Source organism: Besnoitia besnoiti, chromosome V (genome assembly GCF_002563875.1).
Source record: "Besnoitia besnoiti strain Bb-Ger1 chromosome V, whole genome shotgun sequence".
NCBI classification, from domain to species: domain Eukaryota; phylum Apicomplexa; class Conoidasida; order Eucoccidiorida; family Sarcocystidae; genus Besnoitia; species Besnoitia besnoiti.
In genome coordinates this window covers 1,776,371-1,793,766 of record NC_042360.1, presented here as the reverse complement: position 1 = coordinate 1,793,766, position 17,396 = coordinate 1,776,371, and the positions used below count along the sequence as shown (strand labels likewise).

General features: G+C 56.0%; 4 protein-coding genes across 4 annotated transcripts; 2 read left to right on the top strand and 2 right to left on the bottom strand.

The window, feature by feature from the left end:
• Positions 1-1,873: 1,873 nt before the first annotated feature.
• Positions 1,874-4,732, top strand: BESB_060770 (iron-sulfur assembly ATPase; the record flags this gene model as incomplete). The annotated part of the gene is made up of 4 exons (XM_029364491.1): positions 1,874-2,456; positions 3,130-3,401; positions 3,572-3,758; positions 4,410-4,732. The coding sequence occupies 4 exons, from the start codon at positions 1,874-1,876 to the stop codon at positions 4,730-4,732; spliced, it is 1,365 nt and encodes a 454-aa protein (XP_029219199.1).
• A 1,520-nt stretch (positions 4,733-6,252) lies between these two features.
• Positions 6,253-9,253, bottom strand: BESB_060760 (BIR protein; the record flags this gene model as incomplete). Its single annotated transcript, XM_029364490.1, has 7 exons — positions 6,253-6,363; positions 6,717-6,777; positions 7,014-7,113; positions 7,409-7,458; positions 7,953-8,069; positions 8,390-8,598; positions 9,071-9,253. 7 exons carry the CDS (start codon positions 9,251-9,253, stop codon positions 6,253-6,255), a joined length of 831 nt encoding a protein of 276 aa, XP_029219198.1.
• Positions 9,254-11,310: 2,057 nt separating this feature from the next.
• Positions 11,311-12,744, top strand: BESB_060750 (uncharacterized protein; the record flags this gene model as incomplete). Its single annotated transcript, XM_029364489.1, has 1 exon — positions 11,311-12,744. The coding sequence occupies one exon, from the start codon at positions 11,311-11,313 to the stop codon at positions 12,742-12,744; it is 1,434 nt and encodes a 477-aa protein (XP_029219197.1).
• Positions 12,745-14,346: 1,602 nt separating this feature from the next.
• Positions 14,347-17,187, bottom strand: BESB_060740 (uncharacterized protein; the record flags this gene model as incomplete). The annotated part of the gene is made up of 1 exon (XM_029364488.1): positions 14,347-17,187. The coding sequence occupies one exon, from the start codon at positions 17,185-17,187 to the stop codon at positions 14,347-14,349; it is 2,841 nt and encodes a 946-aa protein (XP_029219196.1).
• Between the last annotated feature and the right edge of the window lie 209 nt (positions 17,188-17,396).

Genomic DNA, 17,396 nt, shown 5'->3' with positions numbered 1-17,396 from the left:
TAGAAGAGCGCAGCAGCGGCTGACATATTCGAGGGTTAACTTTTTTCACTCATATCTCTGCATGACAACGGTCAGGCCGTGTTCGTTGCTGGTCGCTGGCCGGCGTCTGGTATGTGACACTTCTGCTCTTGACGAAGAACGTTCCAGCGCTGCTGAACCTGACACAGCCTGGTGGTAACGCATTCAGCTCCCGAATGCAAACTAGAGCGGGAGTTGTGGAAGGCGTTATTGCGCACCCTCACGAAACAAGATGCCTACCGTATGCTGACGTGCCTCCCCCGTATTTCAGCCGACCCACGCGATGACGGCACAATCGGGAACAAATAGTGAGGCGAGCACGCCATAACCAGAGAAGATTCGAGTTCAATGCGTTTCGCGTTTCGGGCTCCTGTCTGGAATCCCGCTGTCATCCCTGGCGGAGCGTGTGCTTTCGCCGCGGTCGTGTCCTACAGTACCATCACATCTGATGCACGGCACTCTTTTCCTCAAAGCGGCCTTGCCATCTCGCTCCTACTTAAGTAATGTCGCAGTAATACCTCTCTGTATGCATCCAGATGCTTCGCTTCGTTCCCCCTCTCTCGCTTCGGCTTCCCTGGCACCTCGCGTTTTCAGGCTTGACTCCAAACGCTTCCGCGAGGGGGAGCTGGGGCGTGAAAACGACCGCCCAACTTCAGCCGCTTCATGGTCATCAGATGGCATCCGAAGCCATGTATCAGTGCGCCTGGCTCCCTGACAGCGGCAAACATCGCGGATGTCTTCACACACCTCTCAGGGAGCGAGTTGCTGCCGCGCCTTCTGGAGCCGAGACCAACCCGGGCGGCACCGCCGCTATTGCGACCGGCCGTGTCTTGTAGTCGTCGCAGATAAGAAATACAGCAGTTAACGAGACAACAAGGGAGTATTGACAAGCTTTGTTGCACCTGCATGCGGCTATTCCTGGGATCAAAAAACATGAAGGAGACGTCACCCCTCTTTCCTAATCTCTAGACCGCCACGGCAGCCTCGCGGCGTATCGGGCTCCGGCAGGAGACGAGGAGACGCAGTGCAGGCCCACAGCGGCGGTCCGTAGAACTAGTAGGTCTGTTGATCCTTGCCATTCAGCACTTTGCACAGCTTAGTATCTTTTCTGTTTCCGAGGCGTTCACGCGCTTTTGAGTTCAAGACACTCCCACGACTCCTTTTGCTTCTAGGATGGACGACCAGATGCACACGTATGTCTCCGGTTTCCTCGGGTTTTTCTCGACCTTTGCCCCCACTGCTGGACGGCTTCTCCTTGAATGGCGGTCTCTTGCTCTGTGTTTTTCTTAAGCTTTTTCGCTTTTTTTTAACCACAAACCAGTGTTTCATCCCTGTCCTCCCTTATTGTTTTCCCTCTGAAACTTCCTTGTGTCAAACTGCGTGCGGTCTTACAAGCACGCCCCCGTACATGTCTCCGTTGCCTAGCGTCTGCTGGCGTGCAATTGACTCCCCCGCTTCGTGTTGGCTTTCTTCCTTTTTTTCGTCGCCTAGCTCCGCTTTTCTCTCGGTAACGAAGGAGACCTTTATCCCGTTTGTCTGTCTTCCCTCTATCGTCCCTGCTCGTCGCTCCGACTGAGTTTTCCGGTGGATCGTTCGTCACTCGAGCGTGACTTTCTCCTCTCTACAGAATTTCCTCACTCTTGAGGCAGGCGTGGACGCCATGGCGTCTCTCTTGTTCGCTTCCCTCGAGCTCTCTCGTCGAAAAAGCCGTCGCCCCCGGTTTGGCTTCCCTTGGCGTCTCCTCGTTCTTTTATCTCTCGTCCTGCGCCTTTCCTCCTTCGTCGCCTCGTTTCCGAGCTCGTGCCACACTGCGGTGTGGCTCCTTTCCTCATCAGTTGTATTCGCTTCTGCTCTCATGACGCGGCCCTCCAGCAAAGCTGCCTTTGTCGCTTCTCCGCCGTTCCCTTCCGCCTCGCCGCCCCCAGCTGCTTTTCCCTCTTCGGCTCTCGCTCCCCACACTGCGATTCGGCCGCATCACGCACTCGCCGCTTCTTCGCAGGGGAGTGGCCTGTGTGCCTCCGCCTCGTCTCCTTCCTCTCCGCTCTTCGCTCCGTCGCAGGTCCCGGGGGGTCTCGCTGCCGTCATCGCAGACTCTGCGCAGGCTTGCCGCGACGCGGCTCCCACGTCCCCTGCCCCCTCGCCTGCGTTCCTCTCGGCCGTCCACCCTGCTGCGTTTGATCGAAGGCCGCAGAAGATGCGTTGGAGAGACCTGCAGCAGCTGCGAGACAGCCGCGAAGAACGCTTTGCTGCGCTGAAGAGTATGCGCGAGCAAGAAACCCCTTGCTTCCAAGCCGACCACTGGGCCCCCGACCAGCCGCTGTTGGAAATCGAAGACCTCCGCGTCGAAGCTGAGGAAGACGGCCAGCAAATCCTAAAGGGCGTCAACCTCACGGTGATGCCAGGCGAGATCCACGCCATCATGGGACGCAACGGATCCGGTAAGTTTCAGAGAGGACGTGAACATAGAAAGAAAAAGTGTCGCAAAAAGGCGGAGACACGACCGAATACTGTTGCCTACATTTGGACCAAGTGTGCCGTTTGGTAGCCGTCACACAACCTGAAGCGACTCTATTCATTGCTGAGCTGAGCAGCGTGCGCCGGCGCCGTCTCTGAGCCTCGAACACACTCAAGCCCTTCCCGAGCGTGTCAGCTTGCTAGCGGAGGCAAATATCGGGCGTTGAGCATACTCGGCGAATGCCACTTCATCGGCGCCGCCTAGCACAAGACTTGGATGCAAAGGCATCCCAGGGCAGAGACACGACGGAAATGCAGTCTGGACTCTTCGGATGCTGCAAGGAACGCACCTGGCGGATTCCTGGATCGATCGAGCGCGAAGCTGACTTGATGCCGACTGGTGACCTCGGCGCCTCCTCGCCGGCTACGGTTCCCTCTCTTCGCGCCTCCTGTGCGCCTGGTGTTTATTTTGCGGCTGAGCGTCGGGGGGAGATGGCGGAGAGAGGTCGCTCTGCGCCTCTGCAGGCAGACGACCAGGAATACGACGTCTCGAGGGCGCGCAGGTTTGCTGATCACGTCTGGCCTCTCCACAGACCTCGTCCCTCGGCTTGCGCGCGCTCAACTGTCTGCACTTTTTCGCGCGTGGTTTCGTGACAGGCAAATCGACGCTGTCGAAGGTGCTTGCGGGCTACCCGAGCTACAAAGTGACGGGCGGTCGAGTCCGGTACAAGGGCATGGACCTCTTGGAGCTGCCAATCGACAACCGGGGTCTTGCTGGGCTTTTTCTGGCCTTCCAGTACCCGATCGAAATTCCTCTCGTGAGCAACTTGGAATTCCTCCGCGTCGCCTACAATGAGCGCCTCAAGTGGAAAGGCCAGCCAGAAGTCGACAGCTATGAATTCCGTGAACACGTCGAACAGCGGCTCCAGGTGAGCGCCTGATGTTGATCTTCACGGCATGCCCACGCAGGCGTGCCCAGGCGGTAGAGTATATGCTCACGCAGCCTTTGAGGGGATGGATTTCTGCGCTTTTCAGTTTTGCCTCCACGCAACGGCCTTTGCTTGCGTGGCGGCGCGCGTGTTGACTTCCTTCGCTGCAGGAGGTTGGATTGGACCGCTCTTTCCTGGATCGGCCGCTGAACTACGGATTCAGCGGCGGCGAGAAGAAGCGAAACGAAATTCTGCAGATGCTTCTCCTCGACCCTGAGTTGGTGATGCTGGATGAAACTGATTCTGGGCTTGACGTCGACTCCTTCAATATCACAGCCGCGGCAATCAAGCGCTTCTGTAGGCTCTGTGATCCGCACACGAAAACCCGCGTACCCAAAAAGTAGCCAGGGGTAGAAGTTAAAAAAATTAAGAGGGCCGCGCAAAATCGGCCGTAGTCCCGAGGGTGTAGTGTGCTCGCTGCATTCCTCGCGGCGACGGCTTCGCGGCCTGTCGAATGCGGAGTTCTGTGGAGCCGTCAAACGCCCGGGAAGTTAGTGGCTGAAATTAGCAACTGCGAGCTACTTTTTGTTGATTGTGCTGACCTTAGTCCCGACGAACGTCAGTTCTGCTTGTACTGAGCGGGCAAGCATCCGCAAACTGCACAAGGCTGCGAGAACAGCATGCACATAGGTGTTTGCCTGGCTGCATCAGCCGGGATGTGATAGCCCCTGGTACGAGCGACGAGATATCTCGTCACAGACTCTGCTGTTCATGTGCAGTGTGCACGCGGAAGTATATCTATCTGTACAGGGGATCCACGAGAGTTGATGCCGCTTCAGAGAAGCGTGGCACGTGGAAGAGAAGCAGCGTGATCTTTTGGCGTTCTGGGTATGGCCACTTGCGCTCCGTGGCGCAGAACTGTGTGTTCTCCAAGTGTTTGCGGAGATCGTTAGGAGCTAGTTTCGGCTTCTCCATAGCGTCTCCTCTGCAGCATTCTGCGGTTTTCAGCGCAGCGGAAAGGCAAGTCGTTTCTCGTGACGACGCACTACAAGAAGCTCCTCGACGTGATTCAGCCGCACAAGATCCACGTGATGCACGCCGGGAAGATCGTACTTTCCGGCTCGCTAGATCTAGCGGGCCGCATCGAGGCCGAGGGCTTCAAGGGACTCGTTGGCGACGCTGCGGAGGGCGAAGAGCCAGACGTGCGCGACACAACGCAGCAGGCAGAGAGCGAGGAATCCGAAAACCCAGAGCGCTCCGCACTCTCGCCCTCCGCACTCTCGCCCTCCGCTGCGGGAGGAGGGAGACGCGACCTCGACCGGCTCCTGTAAACGCAGGACGGTAGAGACGGATGTCGGCGGCGGTGGCGCGCGACGAGACGGGCGAACGTTGGACTTCTGCGGGACGAAGGCGAGAGCGAAGGACGAGAAACAAAGACATGCTACGCTGGCAACAGTGCCAAGGATGCCAGTTGAAGTTTTTTTAGCCGAGTTTCGAGCTGCCCTCTGTTGTCCAAATCGCTCTCGGCGGACGTGTGCTTGTGAAGGTACCGCCCCCGTTCCGTTCTTTTTGTCCGCTCGGTTCTCACGCGTTTCAACACGCGTGTCGAACGCGTCGAACCCCCTGTTCACGGATCTTTCCCGCATCTCGGTACCTATAACCGTAGGCCGTCGTTTCTCATCCGTCTCAGTTTTGTCAATCAGCGTCTGGCGCTTGCACAGATCTGCATGTATATATCAATATATTACATGTATTTGGTAGTGCATACTGGAGACGATGTTTTTCTAGGCAACCGCCTCACGGCTTCACTCCGACCGGCAGTGAGGGTGAAAAAGCATTCTCGACTGCATTTCTTCTCGCACCTTCGTGGGCGTCGAAGGCGCCCATCTCTTCTTTCCGCCGCAGTCGTTCGCACACGGCAGGCGCCCGCTAGGACGAGAAGCCATTTCGGCTTCCGAACGGAAGTTCCACGCTCGAAAGCTGAACCGGCCGTTTTTTGCAATTTAGGGAGTTCCCGCAACGGCGGCCTCTTGGGTGTTTAGACACAACCGTGCTTGCGCGGTTGAGGTGCGGAAGTCAGTCGAGGAAAATAGGTCGACAGGCAGATTTCCCTTCCCCTCCCCCCTCCCCCCTCCCCCTACTGAAACTTGGTTGGTATCAGCGTACCCAATGCACTGATATATCTACAGGAAAATACAGACGCATACCTGACTATGTTACTACCGGTACGCATATGCAGGCGATGCGCACACCAAGAACCGCTCCTTTAATGAGCTACGAGAGCATCAGCAGCCAGCTGCCGACGTCCAGACTAAGGGCGCTGCAAGGTCCTGTGATGTTTCTTCGTCAGTTATTCCTGATGTTGGTAAAAGGAGGCCTCTCCATGCGGACACCGACGACAAAGTATCATGCCCATTCACAAAGCAAAACCCTATTCGAACGACGCACCAGACAGACGATAAAACGGGCAGAACTGCCTCTAGGACAGAAACGAATAGGCAGAGAACCAACGCATATGTTCAGACAACCTGATACGAGTGAATGGGAGGGCAGCGCGCAACAGGCGCAGGAGGAGATCGTTACGAGTGGGGTACATGCCGACAGAAAGGTGTTTCAGCAGACGTAGTGGCATATAGAGAAAGAAAAGACAGACTCACGTGCGCATGCGCGCATGCCCCGACAGAATGGAACATTTCAGTTGATGAGCGAGAGGTGATGCACGAGCATCATAGAGACGACGAAAGAGGCGCAAAACGCAGAGACGCTTCTTCGCGGAAGCGTGAGACTGAACCACAAAACGAAAGAACAACCACAAAACGAAAGAACGACCACAAAAAGCTGCAAACATCTGTTACAGCTTCGGCTCTTTTCGTTTTCGGATGAACTGCGTGGCGATTTCTTCCCCTGCGAAGTCGTGGACGACCTTCTCAAACCAGTTGTACCTCCGCCGATCTCGGTTTTCCTGGAAATGCACAGAAATATTCGGGGACCGGGTACACACATGCACGCCTTATCCGCAGCCAATAGACGCCCGGCGTCCATTTATTCAGCTCGCTCTCGACGTGTACACGCAGCGACACGCTCACACACAGTGCGTACGTTTGAAGTTGCGGCCGCAGGACAGTTTGGCCTGCCTCTGTCTGTCTTGTTCCATCGCTTCCCGCTCCACACAGGCCGTCCAAGAAGAACCCTATCCCTCTCTGCGCCATAGCTCATCCGTTCGCTAGCACCTGCACGCGTGCACTGTCTATAGATATGCGTATCGCACGCAGTCCGAGCGTCTGCGCCCCGTAGCTGTCTCAGTAGACCACCTACCTGCCGATAGTCGAGAACGAGGTCATCCATTTTCCTCATTGCCTCCTTAACTCTCTCCTCTCTGAGCACGTGAAACACGAAATACACGGAGGGCATACGGAAAAAACGTCGCGCGGGTCTGAATATTCACGTGGAAGGAATGTGTCCTCCGCAGGAGACACGCGCCCCTCTCCACTGCCATCGAACCGCGCGTGTGGGTCTCGTGGCGGCGGGGGCAGCTTTTCGCCTTCCTCTTCTCTCTGTTCCGTTTCCTCTTTGTTCCTCTGCGGAGGTTTTCCGTTTCGCACGCGTCCTCACCTGAAGGCCTTTCGGTACCAACGCTTCGGTCCGAGCGGCTCTCTATCCCCGAAGTGCATCTTGCCATCGTAGAAGTCCTTCTGCCATACCCAGGGCAGGCCTGCAGACGCGTCAGCATGCAAAACAGAAGCTCACAGACAGACGAAGGGAGACGAAAACCTGCAGCACACCGCCCTGGAACCTCGTGAAACAGGAACACAGAGAGTGAAGCCAGCACAACCGCTGTGTTTCAGGAGCGGAAAGAAGCACGGCAGCCGACAGGGCCAGACGCGAAGTCGCAGAAAAGACCAAACTCCACGCGCGAGTATGGAAAACAGAGGATATGCGCAGAAGGCAACGCGGAAAAACCATGAAAGAGGATCGCTGAGCCGCCCGACCGCATAAAGAACTCTCACCATTCATGAGGTACTGCTTCTTCACATCCGCCTGGTACCGCGCGGAGAGTCTGCAGCGGAAACGACGCCAAGAGCCGCGCGACCGTCAGGAGAACAGATTGAGAACAAAACTCGCCAGGGGCACACCCGCACACAGACGAAAAAAAGCGAGACCCGTCCGTCCAACGCGAGTGGAGCGACAGATATCCGATGTCCAATCACGTGCGAAATGCACTCTGGTTGATTCCGGTTACCTCGTTCACGCAAAAGAGGCGCACGTGGGAACCGCGGCCCATGTCCTCTGTCAAAGAAATAACCGCTGCATGCAGCCGTGGAACGCAAACTGCCACACCAATGCGGAAGTCGCGAGGAGGAAAACGAGTTCACATCGCTCATCACGATCCTCGCGCCGGACACACGCCACCACCAACTAAAGAAAATTCCTTGTTAGTGCTTCAGATACGTCGATGCACAAAAGCATATGTAACAAATGTTAGTGAAATCAGCTTCACCCACACACGCACCTCAGGTGTGCCGCCCCGGACAATGCGATGACGAGGCTTACCGAGGAGGATGCCACTCGCCGAGTTCGTCTTTGTAGGGCATGAGATCCTGTGGAATGTTATATCGCCTGCGGCTGCCGCGGACGTAGCATCGGTACGGAGACCATTCATCCCAGTTCCTGAAAACACATGCAAGACGCGAGGGGTCCTGAGGCCTCCGTCCTCTTCTCTGCGCGGGATGCTGGCTTTCGCGAGATCTCTTCTCAGGACACCTAAGCGACGCCTTCTGGGCACACTGCGGCGGACGCCCTTCCACCTGCAGCGCCCCTTTCCCTCGCGCCTCTCCTTCTGACCACCGGTGAGCATCCGCGTATCCTTGTCTGCGGAAATGACTGGCGCGCGCGCCTCCTTGCACGTTCGGAGTCTCAGACTTGCCCTGCGTCTCACTGGAGACGGCAGAGGGCACCTGGGCGGCAGGCGTGAACCGGAGAGCGCTTACCGGGAAGGCCAGTTGTCGAGGACGTAGCGCTTAGCCTTGTTAAGCTTCACAAAGGGGTTGAATGTGGGTTTTACGCGGACGCCGTCAATCATGTTTTTCGAGTATTCCCTCCTGGGTGTGCCGCGGCATTCAGCCGCATAGACCGGGCACGTGCGCTCCCTCAGAATGTCCTGCCGACTCTTCCACGGAATCTCGCGGACGGCGCGTTGCTGGAAGCACGCACGGCACAAATCCCGAGAGTAAACGCACGCAGATGTCTCCACGTACCTGGTAACGGTGGAACCAGGAAACCTCTAACGACTTCCGGATCCTTTTTTTGTTGCACGGAGAGAAAGAAAAGCAGCATGCCGCTTACTGCCATGGCGTATTCCCTCATACATATAACTTACAAAAAAATACAAGTAGATGTAGGTATTCACGCACACGTAGCCATAGACATAGGCAGACGGGTAGCTACGTAGGTGCGCCACACGCATGGATACACAATAACACTAGGGCCAGTTCAGACCAACGCTGGAGAGTTCTCGTATTGTGTATATATCTATCTATATTTTATTTATACATATATATATATATATATATATATATATGCGTTTGGCGCGAATGCCGTTCCCTGGCGCGACTCTCTGTCGGCTGTCGAGCCGAGTTTTGTCGCCATTAGTGTCCTCAGATTTAGCTCACCAGTGCCGCCGAAGTGAAGAGGCGACATGGCAGTAAAGGGGCAACAAAAAACTTGGTAACAGGCTGATTTGAGGACAACAGGCGAGAGGCGAGAAGAGATTGCGCGAAGTGCGCGGGTCGAATAGGAACCCGAGAGGCGAGTACCGCAGTCGAGGAGCCTTGCCGAAAGCCGTGGAACGCCATGGCGATCGTTCCCTGTTTGTGTACGCTGACAGGAAGATCACAGCGGCAAGAAAGTGGAAGCGAAGAAGTGCACCATAGACGCAGAGTCCCTCGAGGCCATTTTTTTAACCACAGCAGGACCACGCTTGACGGTTGAACACGTGGTGCGGAAGACAGGAGAGAAGGATCGAGCCGGTGAGACGTGTGTGCCTACAACCGACGAGATCGCGCAGAAAAACAAAAAAATCAGGGTGTAGGGCCCCAGCGGATGTCCTTCTGAACAAAAAAAGGTGCCATCGAGGAGCACATGGATCAAGAGCGGAAAGCAGAGAAGGGCAGGAGCGACAGAGTTCTTTTCTGTGTCCACAGAGCGGAGCTCGTTCGAGTTAAAGCCATGGAAAATGAAGTGAAAGAAGCCGAGCACCTTCTCGAATGCACGAGAGGGGTAGTCTAGGGTCCGATGACGGGATCGCCAGAACTGAGGCACCCGGGATCCATATCCGCGTCTCACGGCCAACTAGGGCAATCCTAAATGCAACAGTTGATGCCTCTTTCACGCCTCAAATCCATGGAAACGTGAAGATGTGAGTACTTCACAGCCGGAGCCACACGTGTCTCCTGCACATTGCCCAGTGAGGCTGATCGGGGCATGCGAGGCGAGGAGTTTTCGTCGGAGAATCTGCACCAACGCGAGCGGTCGGCAGTCCCCTACACGACTTTCGCGGAAGGAGTCAGCAACAAAGCCCGCCAACCCAAAAGGGAACGTCCAACTGCAGTTGCTTTCCAATGCCAATGCGGCAAGACGAAAAGTCGCACGGCGAAAGGCCTCGCTGCCACGCGCCAGCTGTCACGCGCGCGACGACCGACCAGGCGACGCGGTCTGGTCGCTGTGCATGTTGCCAGTAGCGTCTCCAGGGTTTTCACCCGCGCGCCGTTTGGATTCTCGCCTCTTCTGCTCCCTCATCGAGTTGGACCCTGCAGCGAGGCGCGACCTCGGAGTTTTGCGCCGCTCTGCATTTTACAAACGCCTGAGCTCCTGGGCTCGGTCCCTGTCGTCATCATTCGTCGCAGACTGAGGCTCTGAGGCTGCATACGTTGACACGGCCACAGGCCACCGCCACACAGTCACCACACCCGAGTCGCTGGAGGGTGCCGCGCGCGGCACTCCGACGCCCTCCGGCGGCCGGGGAGACTGTCGAAAAGCAGGGAGACACCAGAGGGCGCGGTGCGTCCCCTTGACTCGCCCTGGCTAGCGCCGCAAGAGTGGCTAGCACAAGGACACCATCTTCAGCCCCCGTCCATCCTCGTCTGGTTTGAAAACGCGACGGTGCGACGGGACTCTGCGGAGCATGGTGAGGGAGGGGCCTGTGCAGAGACGGTTTTTTTCCCGCTTTACAGCGACGGAGAAGTCGGAATGTAGCCGCAGTCGATTTGACTGAAATCTCGGAGGCAGGCGAGCAAAGTGCAAGGGGTCCTGTGCCCACGTGTGCTTTTTCATCGCCCCCAGCCAAAAACCGCCGGTAGCAGCGCGAAGATCCGGCGTTCCTCGAGGACGCGCACCCGGCATTTGCAGGTAATAACGGGCATGTACGTTCCGCTAGGTTTTTGAACTAGGTGCTTGTTTCTCTCTGGGACATTTCTGAACTCACAATACCGAAGACAGTCACGAGCTCTGTGGCGCACCACGCGCTACGCGCTCGCGCGTCGCAGGAGCGTCGTGGAGCTGTCGTCCGTCTCCTTGGTCGCTCTTTGGCAGGTTCGTGGTTTTCTCTGTTTCCTTCTGGCGTCCTTGACCTCTTGCTCACTGTTCATTGTGCTGGCACATAGGGAGCGCAGAAGCAGCTTGCACACGTCGGCGCCAGTTTTTTGTGGCTTGTCCTCCGCTTCGTGGCTTACACCGTTTAACTGCGGCAGACGTGTTAAGCGCAGCTGGATCCGACCGGGAATAGGTGTGCCGTGCTTTTGGTGTTTTTCGCTCCTTCCGAAGGAGACGTCGTGTATGTATCTGCTGCGGGCGCCTCCACGCGAGTTCGTCCGCTTCAATTTACCATGTCAATTATCGTTAGAGAGGGCTTGTGATGGAGGACGCCTTCGGAGAGCAGGCGGTGACGCACAATGTGCGGTCCGTAGGAAACGCGGATTTTCTGTCGCTGCTGGCGGGACCCGATGAGGGGGACAACCTCCAGAGGACCCGGAATTCCGCAGAGGGAGAGAGGGATCCTTTAATTCAGCCGGCTGCCGAAGAACGGCCGGCTGAACCTGTCATCGACGACGCCGTGATCGAACAGAGAACGAGACTCCTTGTTGCCCGGTCAGGAATGAAGTGGTGTCTCAGTGCGTATGTCGTCCTGGTCCTGTTGCTCGCGGTTGTCATCTTCTTCGAGGTGGGCTTCTGGGGCGTCATTATGCTGATAGCTCTGGGTGGCGCGGGCCTCCTCCTCCTCGCAACGATGGTCCTCGCACTTTACACGAAGAAGAAGCTAGCTGTCGTGGCTGTCCTCGTCGTTGCGAGCCTCACATTCCTTGTCGTTCTTGCCGCGTGCGTCAGCAACGTGTTCGTTCTGATTCGCAGCAGCCGCGCTTTGGTGTGGAGCGTGAAAGAAGGCCTGGGCGAGGTCTACTCCGTATACCAGGACACCACTGGGAACATCACGTCTGGCATCGGAGGCATCCACGAGAGTCTCCAAAATCTTCCCAATGGAGGTGCCATTAGTGGCTTGATTGGTTCCTTGCCGAGTTTGTCTGAAAGCCCTGAAGCTCGCGAAGCCCTCTCGAACGTGTCTGAACGTCTGCCTGAGGGACCGGCGCTGAATGCAGATTTTTTGCGTAGAGTACCGACCGGCTTCCCGGCACGCCTGCGGCAGCACGCCTCTGAGGAGGTGGAGTTATCTGCAAGTGAAATTTCCGAGAGCCAGGTCGATGCGCCTAACCTGTTCTCTGGGATCGACACAGGCATTCCAGGAGTGCCCAGTCTGAAAATCGGGCTTCAAATCAAGCCAAGCGCGAACGACTGGCTTACCGTGCCCGGATTAGAGCTACCTTCTTTCCCTGAGATCAAAAACACCTGCCACGAGGACTACGCCGATCCGACTAGCGCGTACCGAAAAGGCGTCAACATCGCTAGTCAGTCCATGGCGCGCTTCGGTCTATTTTGTTCGTTCACGCATTTAAACTTCTTCGAGCTGCAGCAATGGCCCGTCAGTTGTACTGACGAATGCGGCTTTGACCAAGATACAGACAAATTCATCGGCTCGGCAAGCAAAGACAACCGTCTGGAAGCTGTCACCCAAGCTTACGAGAAGCGAGGGCTTAACGCGACAGACCCTCTCGAGACTGTGAAGATGTGTACTGCGCTGCAGACCGCCACTTCGTGCTCCATTTGGAACATGTGGTACTTCCTTGTCCTGCCAGTCATCTCGGCACTGTGGCTTCTTCTGTGCGTGTGTTCGTGCTGCGTGTTCATTCCCGGTATATATAATGGCTCGAAAGTGCTCAGAAAGACGTCGGCGTAGACTCACGGCGCGGATCCAGGCCACGGCGGTCGGAGACAAGGAAAGTGCTCTGCTACGGTATTTCATGGCGTCGCTGTCCCTCCTCCGTTCACGGGGTAATGTGTACAGTTTGGCGCGAGCGAGCGATGGCAGTATTGTTTCCGGGGTGCATCGAATGCACATTCTCTTACGAGAGTGTGTGTCTGGAGCTGGTTGCCGGTGGGGACGAAGTGGAACAAAGATGTTTACAAGTGTCGCTCCCCAGCCTCTTCGAGTCATCCAGTGATGACACAAATGAAGTTAAGCGAGTTGAAATGATTTTGCGTATTGACCAGTGCAGCGTCATGTGAACGTGTACAGAGGGCAACTGTGTAAGCAGTCTCATGCCCAATGACTCTCACAACAGCTCCCTTAATGTGCTCGTCACACTGCAGGAGGGTGTCACATGTGCCCTTGCGATGTGCGATTGTTGCCGTCGTGTTTCTGGAGCAGCTCTGGATAACATGGAGGCTCTAGTCTCTAGCGCGTATTCGCGTGTAGACCAAGGGCTCACGTGTAGGCTGTCGCTGCGAAACGTGAACTTGCGAAGGTGGTGGGAGCTACGTAGCTAGAAATATTGAAGCGGCAGCCTGACAGGGTGATTCCCCATTTCGCGTCGGTCTTCGGCGCGAACCTTCCGAAGGTGAATCCGCAACGATTTCGGTTTAACAGCCGTTCCATAATTGCGGCCGCAGCTGTTCAACTCGGAAATACATCGAAGACGACAGATCGTTGTTGCATCACGGCATTCGATAGTTACTGCAGTCACACTTCACCGCAGGGGGTACAGTACGCGGAACACAAGCTGCACTGCTCAGGAGACGCCCCCGGTTCATAGTTGGTGCAGCGGCAGCTCCAGTGCCATCTGACGAGACGAATCCCTACGACAGTGGCCGTGAGCGTTTTAACCCCTCTGCCTCTAAATGAAAATGCATACACCATCTGGGCGGCAAGCAAACTTTGTCGCCTCAGGATCGTCGCAGTCTGTCCTGCGGTGTCGAGACTTCGTCTCCCCGTCCCGTAAGGTGATACAAACTGCGGTGGAAGAAAAGCAAGTGCTCAACTTTCGGGCATGATCAAATGGCTCTGATAACTACGTCCCGAGCCTACCTTGTACGGTGAAGCACGGGCCACGAAAACAGCTGTTTTCACACCTTGTGATTTGCTGTGTTGAACACGCGAGAAGCCATATCTTCTCCCATCGCCCAACACAGAAAATATCCAGAAGCCAGGCTTGCGTCCAGCCTCCTCGTTGTCTTTTCAGTGCACACGAGCACACGCGCTTACTATACAACGAACAGCTCAGTTGGGAAAACTATGTTGCTACTGCTTCATCTATACCGCGAGAACGGCAGCGGCAACCCTTCGATGCTGGGTCCTACGCAGCAGCAAACCCAACACTGAAGCCTTACTCGAGAGCCACGAGAGGATGCGGAAGGACGAGGGAGTGCGGAGAGAGCCTCAACCGACAGTTGTCTTGAACTCTGTATGAAGGAAGAGAGATGAGAGGGCGTCGTTATTTAGAGACAGTCGCGAAACCGTTTTTCGTTCTTGAGTGGTGGCGCATATTCCTGCACCTATCCCTTATGCGAGGAAATCATGGTACATAAGCTGGCGAAGAGGGAGAAGGGAAAGTTGAACCCGGCGGCAACAGAAAGAGAGAGAGGCACGGTCATCTCGGAAGTGCTTCATTGTTCTGGGAGGCCACGACTTCCTGTTGTGATTTGTCTCGCCGCCCTCGTTTCTTCCCGCGTGTTGATCTTGCCGCTCTACAGAGCTTTGGCAATCTTCTTGGTAGGCTCTATTCGATCCCCACTTTGGCTGCCTCTCTCTACCATCCCCTTCACCTGAGGAAAGCGGTCCATTTCTCTTCTCTATTTCCATTCCTTCAGCGCCACTTGAGTCCTCTTCTCCGTCGTAGCCGCTCAACTCGGCGTTATCCTCCCTCCAAGCGGTCGACAGTACCTCCCATCCGTACTCGATCGAAAATGCTTTCTGTGTGTCCGCATCACTTCTTCCCATCAACAGCATAAGGTTACCATCGTCGACCACGCAGCTCCCCTCCTCTGACGTCTCCCAGACCTGTGATTCGTCAGAATTTATGCCTGGCGTTGTCCGGAGTGGCTCTGTTTGGCGGTGAAAAGACACCTTCGCCCCTCTTCTGTCAGAGTTTCCACCGTTGAAAGTTTCTAGTATAGGCACTGACCAGCGTTCTTCCTTTATCACTATTTCAGAGGGACAAACGCGCAACTCTCTCAGGCACTTAAATCGTGCCCTTCGTTCCCGTCGCCGCTGGAGTTTTTTAGAACTCCACGACGTGGGGTCCTTTCCCTGTTTTTTACGCCTTCCTCTCACGTCGTCTTCATTCGTGTCTCCTCGCTGTCTCCACAACCCGAACAACAGTGTCGTCACTTGGAGTTGGATCTCCCTAATATTCGAAAATTCTTCGGCTTCCTCAATTGGGCTCACGTCACCGCCATCGTTATAGTCATCCCCTCCGATGTAGTCCGGCCCTTCCACAGGTCCCCCCACTGCCACAGGGGGCACAAGGTGAGAGGGTACATTCGCCTTCGACGTGGAAACGGTTTCTGTGACATGGTGGGTGGTGATCCCGTTTTTCGTCTCCGCTATATCTTGGATCACGCGGACAGACTTCGTGCCGCTAGCAACTTCGCCTGGTTTTGAATAGACGTACTGCACTGTTCCTCCTGGTTCAGCTCCTGCGGGAGCGTGGGCTACTACGCCAGGAGGGGCTGTGCCTGTCATACCGTAGCCGCCGTGAGCTGTGACAGCGGGAGTTCCAGGAGCGATGGAGGTCACACCATGCGGAGGAGCCCCATAAGACGGACCCGCAGCGTAAGATCGTGCGCCGCCGCCTGGCGCATAACCACTTCCATAGGATGGAACAGAATAGCCGCTCGGTCGATCATATGCAGCACCGTAGCCACTTGCTCCGTAACCACGTTGGTAAGGAGAGGTATACCTGCCTGAGTTGTATCCTCGGTCGTACGTCCCGCGGTAGTCAACCGGGCTATAGCTGCGGTGGTAGGGAGCTCCGTATCCGCGCTGGCCATAAGAGGATGAAGGATGCTCATAAGAAGGGCGGCGATACACACCGGAACGGTACCCAGTTTCCACCCGGGCTCGCCCTTCTCTTTCGCCGTACTTCTCCCTTTCCTTCTCTAATGTTTCTTCTTCTTTCCTCAGCTTCCGGTAGCGACGCTGCTCTTCCCGTAGTCGCTCTTTGTCTTCACGGTACCTCGCTTTCTCCTGTTTCTCCAGGCGCCGTTGCTCTCTCTCGCGTGACTTTTCATTCTCCTTCTCAATCTGTCGTTCCCGTTTCCTAGCAGCCTCTTGCTCTTTTCGTTGTTGCTTCTCAGCTTTCCGCTGTTGCGCCTGAATGTGCTTCTGCTCCTTCCTAGCTGCGGCCTCTTCTTGTCTTTGCCTCTTGGCTGCAGCTTTCGCTACGCGCTTCTCGCTCGCACTGGACTTGCCAAAGCCTCCTTTCTTCTTTTTCCCGAAAAGGGAAGTATGCTTGCCGAACGCTTTCTTCCCCCCGTGCGCCGCGGCTTTTGTCAGAATGGTTTGCTTTGTGTGAGCCGAGGAATGGGTAAATAACGTGGTTTTTGATGCAGCCACAGCAGCGCCTCCCGCTGCAGGCCCCGTGTGGTCTGCTTGAAAAAGCTGCAGGAAGTTCGCGGCCGGGGCGTCTGTTGAGACCCCTCCAGAAGCGACTGGAAGCTGCTGCGTGGCAGCAGCACCGCTGCCCGGGCCAGGTAAAAGTCCTGCAGCTCCAGCAGCCGCTCCTGTAGAGAGATCTCCTACCGTGGATGTGCTGGAGTGTGCGGCTTGAGAGTGGGTGCTGGCCCTCTGCCCGTTGGATGCGAAAAAGTGAGTTACCTTCCCACCTGCTGTTTTGGCAAATACCGCTTTTGTTGATGCACCTCCTACGCCTGTTGAAGATGCCGTTTTTACCGTGCAGAATAGCCCGAACGGGTCTGGAGAACCCATTGCAGACACCGCGGCACCAGCGCCGTCCTCAGCATGATTAGATGACAAACCAAGAAATTTAGAAGCGATCGCGTGGCTTCCAACACCCGTGCCGCCTGCGCCAGCTGAGGTCACAGACGACCCCCCAGAATAAATGGGAACAGCCCCTGTACAAAAGAGGGACGAAAAAGACGAAGGGGCAGCTGCAGCTGCGCTCCTCATCCCACCTGTGGTTTGGCTCAGAAACGTCAGCCCATGGTGGAATGCTCCACTGGCAGTTTTACCCACAGCTACAACAAAGGTCGGCAAGGAAGGCAGCGTCGTTGTGGACCAGCCACCCTGGAAAAGGTCTGCTACATCGCCCGCTGAAGATGCGTGGGTGGCCGATGCCCCCAGGCCTGAAAGAGCAGCGAAGACAGCTACACTGTGCGGCATTTCCAGAGACACGGACTGCTCTATGGTAGAACAGCGCGCTTGCCGGTGTCAACGCAGACAGGCGTGTTGCACCGCTTGAGCATTGCGAGTGGATCACGGGGCGCATCAGTGGTGCGAAGTAGTTGCTTCTTCTACTGCACACGAGACGAAAGGAAAAAGTGAAAACAGATGCTCACGACTCGATGCTGCGCTGCTCTTCATACATCTGA